The sequence below is a fragment of the Crotalus tigris genome, unplaced genomic scaffold, assembly GCF_016545835.1.
Source record: "Crotalus tigris isolate CLP2741 ecotype Arizona unplaced genomic scaffold, ASM1654583v1 scf7180000017741.1442986301:2390832, whole genome shotgun sequence".
In the NCBI taxonomy this organism is placed as follows: domain Eukaryota; kingdom Metazoa; phylum Chordata; class Lepidosauria; order Squamata; family Viperidae; genus Crotalus; species Crotalus tigris.
The window spans coordinates 900,927-907,630 of NW_024096608.1; the positions used below are offsets into that span (position 1 = coordinate 900,927).

The 6,704-nt window shown below is 46.4% G+C and overlaps 1 protein-coding gene across 1 annotated transcript; it reads right to left on the reverse strand.

The window, feature by feature from the left end:
- Positions 1 to 6,421, reverse strand: LACTB (lactamase beta). The gene is made up of 6 exons (XM_039340051.1): positions 5,846 to 6,421; positions 5,381 to 5,447; positions 4,090 to 4,280; positions 3,628 to 3,952; positions 2,967 to 3,132; positions 1 to 2,051 (listed from the first exon to the last, which is right to left on the reverse strand). The coding sequence occupies exons 1-6, from the start codon at positions 6,074 to 6,076 to the stop codon at positions 1,490 to 1,492; spliced, it is 1,542 nt and encodes a 513-aa protein (XP_039195985.1). The 5' UTR covers positions 6,077 to 6,421; the 3' UTR covers positions 1 to 1,489.
- Between the last annotated feature and the right edge of the window lie 283 nt (positions 6,422 to 6,704).

The following is a 6,704-nucleotide window of genomic DNA, read 5'->3' on the forward strand; positions in this document are numbered from 1 at the left end:
TTGAAAAGTGCAAACATTATAAAGTGTTTATTGATTAAGGGATACAAATGTAATCAGGTTCTAAATTCTAAATACAATTTTACATTATCAGCAGCTAGCTTAAGCAGTTGGTGGACCCCCAAGTCAAATGGGGTTTAACTATCATTCGTGTTCAGCTTTTTAAAAGCAAGACATGGGACAATATTTGACACTTAAACTAATTACACTAGTAGATCATTCCATATTTCAAAGTCGGAATAGAATGTGTTTCTGATTAACCATCCATTATGGAAGAAAAGAAGAAAAACGGATCATCCTCTTCGAAATCTACCTTCTCTGCACTAGTTCCTGAAGAGTTTAAACACCATCCCTTTAATTTTTATCTGAATCTTTATTGTAAATCTAACATTTATGCAAGTTCAAGGTTGTGTCTTCTTTTAAAGACAGTTTAAAAGGGGATGGATCTCAACCTTTACTAAAAAGCTGAAAAAAAGCTCAGAGAAAAATTCACCAGCCAGGAACAGCATGCTGATTAGTTTTCCTAACTCCCCCAAAAATATTAACCTACCAGATAAATTGTTGACAGGTTTAATAAAACAGAGAAGGTATAATGGACATTTATACAGTGCAATAAATTTCCAGGGACATTCTGGGACAGTTTCTGAAACAACACCTGTATGAGAGGTTTCTAGGTACAGCTTGAATATTGATTTGAAAATGCAGTTTGATCTAAAAACATTCCCAGATAAAGGTCTTTAGCTTGCATTTACATGTCCACTCAGCAGTCCCCTTTTACTTAACAGAGCTTAACACATATAAAATTGCAGCCTTTGTAAACAGCACTGAAAAGTTTTAAGACACTCATTTTCATCTTTCGTTTTTGAGAAAAGGGAATCAAATATTAGATAGTCACATAGAGTAATGGCAATCTGCTGCCCAGGTTGGCAGCAGGTTAATAATAAAACAGTAGCCCACCAAGCACAATTGTAATGCTAGCACCTGATCCAAGGCTTGATCATGGACAAATGATTCCATGGTATTGGCAATGTGATTTTCTGCATCAATTATGTGTATTGCTAGAGTAGCCTCCGTCGGTAACTGCCCCAGCCATGAGGGAAAGGATTCACTGTTTGGTTGAAGCTGTCTTCTACATTGGATCACCCTTGCAAAGGCCCATGGAGACACAGCAGGACTAAAATCCTGCCAGATGAGATGCTCTCTGTGTCCATGACTGCAATTCTCCAAGAGTCTTCACTGTGGTGTAAAACTTTCCATCCCCATTCTGAAATTGAAGACTCTCTGCTCCACATTCTGTGCATCACAATTTGCAGAAAAGTAAGAGAAGGTGAATCGTCCAATTGGTACCTGCATTTGGCTAATGTCTTTGGCTATTTGAATCAGAAAAACTGTACATTCCTGTTCCTTCAATGAAGGATTGCTTGTCCCATGAATGATGCTATCTGCTTAAAAAGCAAGGGAGAGACAGCTCCTGGACTACAGATGCTTGTAATCACTCAAGCCTTCCACATTTCCTCTCTAACCTTTGATCAGAGCGTTGTACTAACCTGTCCTTTTCAAATTCCTTTGCAATTTTTAAGGCAATACCATCAAGGTGAACAGACTGCATGTTACAAATAACTGTGATCACCACACCATGAGGTGGGACCAGGCAGCTACTATTGGCAATCCCAGAGTTCAATTCTTCAGGAAGAATGAGTAGAACGCTACTTGCTCCTACTGCCCCGCCAGTGTGGAAGGTGTAGTGTTGCTGCTCTTTGCAGTGGCCACATTCCTGCTTCTTCTCTACAATGAACCAGGCCATTCCATAGGCATAATCTTGGGACTGTGGGACTGTGGTCCACATCATTGCTATCGTGTCAGGCTTGAGATAACCAGGAAGAAATCCAGGACCTGGGTTTTTTACCTGCCCAAGCTGGTAACTGTAGAGCATGGCATTTCCAAATCTGAGAAGATCGCCCACAGTGGACACAAAGCCACCACCTGCCCACTTGTAAGAGTTATCCACGTAAGGGGCGTTGATGACATGACCTTTTTTGTTGTGAATGTAATACCTGGAGTGAAACAAGGATGCTTGATAAATTCACAATATAAAGTACCTAAATAATCCATATATTTGCTAGGCCAAAGTAGCCTTCTCCCATTTTATTCTTTTTGAGGTGTAGAGATTGACATAAGGCCACTAGCGATCAAATAAATTATATTAAACAGCGAAGTGCTGCCCAGTTAATAAGCAGCATTCTAATGCTCTGGTCAATCTCTGCTAGGTAGAGAAAAGCCATCCTAACAATGTAATCTTGAAAGACATCAGGTCCATAATAGGAGAAAGCCCACCCCAAGGCTACCTTCATCAAAAGTAGAAAAAAGACCAAAAAACAAACAAACAAACAAACAGCCCCAGGAAACAACATGCCAGTCAGAGGAATGCTGGAACATGAGCTCCATATCAGATGAGCTCCACCCTCTTGCAAAACAGCCGGAAGGTAGGCCTCATGAATTAAACAGAGGACCAACACCATGAAGATCTGGGATGAAAACCTCAGGATGAGAGAGTTTGGGTTTCAATGATCTATTGGGTTTCACTTTCCCTCTCTTGTCCTCTTTTCCCTGCAGTTGATTGGGGGAACAGACAAGAGAGCCACAAGAGGGCAGTGCTCTCTGGTGTTACGGGATTTCTTCCCTGAAACAGTGAGATTTATTTCCATTTATACCCATGGCCTGTTTGAGAATCGTTCCGAGGGACTCAGTTTAACTCCAAATCTCCAAATGTCTGACTTATGTGAGTAGCTGTCCTTTTCAAACTACTAAATTCAACGTAGGAAGCAAAAGGAAGCTCGAGCACATTCCGTTCCTCTTTTTACACACATCAGTTCTTGCAATGGGCCACGCGGAACAAGGCTCACTATTCAGTTTAGAGAAGTGCGCAAAGACGGGAACAGGCGTGCCGATGTCCCTGCCTGACCATTTACCTTGCTCTGTTGTATATCAGAGGCTCATTCTCATCCAGCCCCGTGGATCCCATACCCAAGTCACTAAATATTTTCAGCATGTAGTCTGTGAACTTCTGATTTGAAGCTCTCTCCACGACAGCGCTCAGGAGAGTAAACCCGTGGGTCGAATACAAAAACTGACTACCTTGAAGGAAAGAAAAGAGAAGACAGGCCCATTTCACACAAGAGTTTATGTTATGGAAGCTTAGTCAGGGTCTGTATTCTAAGTTTGCTCAAGAAGGGATCTACCTGTTCAAAGAGAAAGCATATTTTTGTATACTTTGAAAAGTTTACAAGGTCAAATTTTGTAATAGTTAAAAGTATAGGGCTACTGTATTAAAAGTCAACATAAATAAGATGCTTTCTCTGTCTTTCACATTTAATTTGCTACCTAAATTTCTACTATTTTTATTCGTAGTTTAACTTCTTGTAAGAAAACAAGACACGGCTCTTATATGGGGTCACATCATAGTTTAGCTAGCTGAGCCCCGACTGGCTAGACAAATCCCACTAAGCAATGGTTTGCTTAAATATGGTTTACTAAATAACCATGCACCAAACAAACTACTCTGTGGCTTAGCACAAAGGGTGAATTGACTCCATTATCTACAGTCTGGATGGATGAAGATTAGCAACTCACCTGGTTTAAAGAATAAAGGATCATTTTGAAAGATATTCAGTGAGTCAATCACATGCTCAAATTTGTCCTTCAAATAATATTCTTCATGCTCAAACTCCCTTTTCTTTCTTCCACTTTTTGAATTTTTGCCTTCCTGTTCCGGCTTGCCTTTAATCAAGTCCCTCTTTTCAGTCTCTTTGTTTTCTTTCTCTTTTGCTGCAGAAGCTGCTGTTCTTGCGGCTTTTCTGTTGGCCTTTTCTTTTTCTTCTTTGACTTTAGAAATATCCTTCTCATAGTGGCGGATACCACTTAAATGTGACACAAGCAGCCTTGTGCTAATAGTGACCTAAATTTTTAAAAGACCCAAATTCATTTTGATTTCATATATGCAAGTTATAATTAAATCATGTTGATGACATATTTCTGAAGTGTGGCAGAGGAGATTTTTGGATGGTGATGCTGTAAACAACCAGCCTCATTTACCTTTTCACCTTCATATTCTTTTTCAGGAAATTCTGGAACATACTTCTGCACAGCAGCATCTAAATCCAGCTTCCCTTCTTCCCATAGCTTTGCAACAGCAACCATGGTCAGAGATTTGCTAATGCTGGCAATTCGTAGGACGGTCTCCGGACCACAGAGGACACGGTTTTCCAAGTCAGCGTAACCTATACCTTTAAAGGAATTAAGAGTCTACTATTTAAAGGTGTCCTCTATGCATTGAAACAGCCCAAACCCCCAATGGTCTAAATATCAAAGGTTCTTTTTTCTCCATAAGATCAACAATAGTCATATCTTCTTGGCCTAATATTTTGCACAAGTAGAACAGCTCTCTGATCCAGTGAAAATCAGCGCTTTATTTAGATAATTAGCAAGAGAAAAGAAAGGCATCATATACAGTACTGTAAAGCCAGAACACATATGTCCCAGATATTTCTATTTGTTCAATGCGAACACACACAAAAACACCAATTAACTCTGGGTGTTGTTTGTGGGGGGGGGGAAAGAGAGACAAAAACAAAATCCAAGACAAATGAATTATCTCAGCTTAGGTCACCTGTGGTACAAAGTCAGACTTCCTCAAGCAAAGGTAAGGGAGGCCGGCTGCCTGGCAAGCGGGAAGCAAGCATCGCAAAGCAGGAACGGCTTGACACCATCAGACTGGAATCTCCTGAGCAAGTCTTATTAAATCCACCAGGTTTGATTCTGATTAACAAATTCCTTCTCACAACAAATGCCTTTGCAAATGGCTATAGGGCATCAAAATGCAGATTGTATTTGGATGTTTACGTTCTTGGTTTTCCTTTGGCTAAATTCAGCTCATATTACACAAGGATGAACCATACCTAAGTTGAACAATTTTCAACACACTTCTTAATTGCACCATATGCAAAGAAAAATTAGAATTGGCATATAGAGAATAATTTAAGTTTTGCTTTGAAAAAGCATTAATAGAAGAGGGTAGAGAGGCACTTGAGCTCTGAAAACAAGACTGGAAGCTACAAAGCCAAACACCATCAGCTGGCCAAACGTTTTCTCATTATGCTGGGCAAGTATGGCTGGAAATGATACACTTAATTATATTTCATTGTAAACGTGACCTGTAAATAAAACACTTTTGTTCCAGCATCCGTTTCGTTTTAGAGTAGTTTAAGGGTGCCTGTGATGTTTACATTTTTTTTTAAAAAAGTATTATTCTTAATTCCTCCCATTTAGTTTTCTGGTGCCACACCGAGTCCATGAGAACCGGGCCGGGCTGCCCTCCACGACTCACCTTCCGCCCAGACCTCTCTCCCGTCCACGGACACGCCGACCACCACGCCGGGGGCCCCCACTTCGTCCTGGGGAACGAAAGGCTCACTCAGCCCGAGACGACCCCCCCACCTGCCCCCTCCAGCTTGCGTCTGACCCTCCCCCCGTGGTCAGGCTTAGGAGGGGGGCAGCTGAGGGGCATCTATGGGGGGGGCGTCAGTCTTTTGGGTCTGGTCCACGAAAATCCGGTCTGCCCTTCCCTGCCTCCTTTATCCCCAGAGCGCTCTGGCCATGCCCAGGAGGGACACTCGGCACGTGCTCAGAGGCCCCGCGCTTTAGACGGCGCCGAGCCCCGGGATCCGAAGCGGCCCCTCGAACAAGGCTTCGGGGTGAAAAAGCAGCGCCTGGGCAGCCGGACGCCCCACTGGGGGGGGGAGTCGCCCGGCCACTCTGTACATGCTCAGGGTACACGCTCCCACCCGCCGACCTTTAGCCGCTGGAGGAGGTCCCTGCTCCGGGCGACGGCCCGCTGGAAGCCCGGTTCCCCGGGCGGCCGTTCCTCGCTGCCCCCGTCCGGCCCGGCTACGGCTACGGCGGTCGCCGCCAGCCCCAGCCCCAGCCCCAGCCGCCACAGGGGCCCCCGAGCGCTCCGGAAAGCTCCTCCGAAGAGTCGCAGGGCGGCCCACCGCGCCGCCGCGCCCCGCAGAAGCAGCCGCATCGCGCTCACGCCGGGCTCAGGCTCGGCGCCTGGCTAGGCCCGCGTTGCTAGGAGGCGGGCGAGGCGCGAGCAGCCGATGCCCGAGCGGAGCCGGCCGCCCATCTCCGGCGGGGGGAGAAACGCGGCCGCGCGCCGAGCGCCTCGTTCAGGGCGGGCGCGCCTCCATGCACGCGCCCGCCGGCCGGGGGGAGCAAGTCGGGGCAGGCCCGGCCGCTGTGGACTCCAGTTCCCAGAATCCCCCTCCGTGCAGGCTGGGGGATGCTGGGGGCTGGGGTCCGTGTCTGTAAGCCGGGAGAGCGTGGGGTTCGCCTGCCAGAAAGGAAGCGCGCTGAGCGTCCTCCCTGCGCGGGGAGGGGAGGGGCCGGAGCCGCCCTCAAGGCGGCTCTTCTGGGGCTGCTACGCTTTGGACTCGGGGGTCCCCGGGAGGTCCGTTCGTGCCCCCCCCCGAACTGGGGCTGGGAGCCGCCGGGGCCGAGAGCTGCCTTCCCCAGCCGAGTCAAAATGGCTTGAGTTGGACCGCCGGCCGGAGCGGCTTCGGGGGCTCTGCCCAAGCCTCCCAGAACGCTGACGCCATTTAGCCACAGTTTGCAGTTACAAGGGTGAAGAAAAAGTCACTCTGCGACCACCC

What these genes read in the sequence shown, in the direction of transcription:
- LACTB (XM_039340051.1), bottom strand. Translation starts at nt 6,076, where the DNA reads ATGCGGCTGCTTCTGCGGGGCGCGGCGGCGCGGTGGGCCGCCCTGCGA. An exon ending in ACCTCCTCCAGCGGCTAAAG is followed by an intron (nt 5,448 to 5,845) that starts GTCGGCGGGTGG and finishes TTCGTTCCCCAG; the next exon opens with GACGAAGTGGGGGCCCCCGG. An exon ending in TCCTTTATTCTTTAAACCAG is followed by an intron (nt 3,133 to 3,627) that starts GTGAGTTGCTAA and finishes CTTTCCTTCAAG; the next exon opens with GTAGTCAGTTTTTGTATTCG.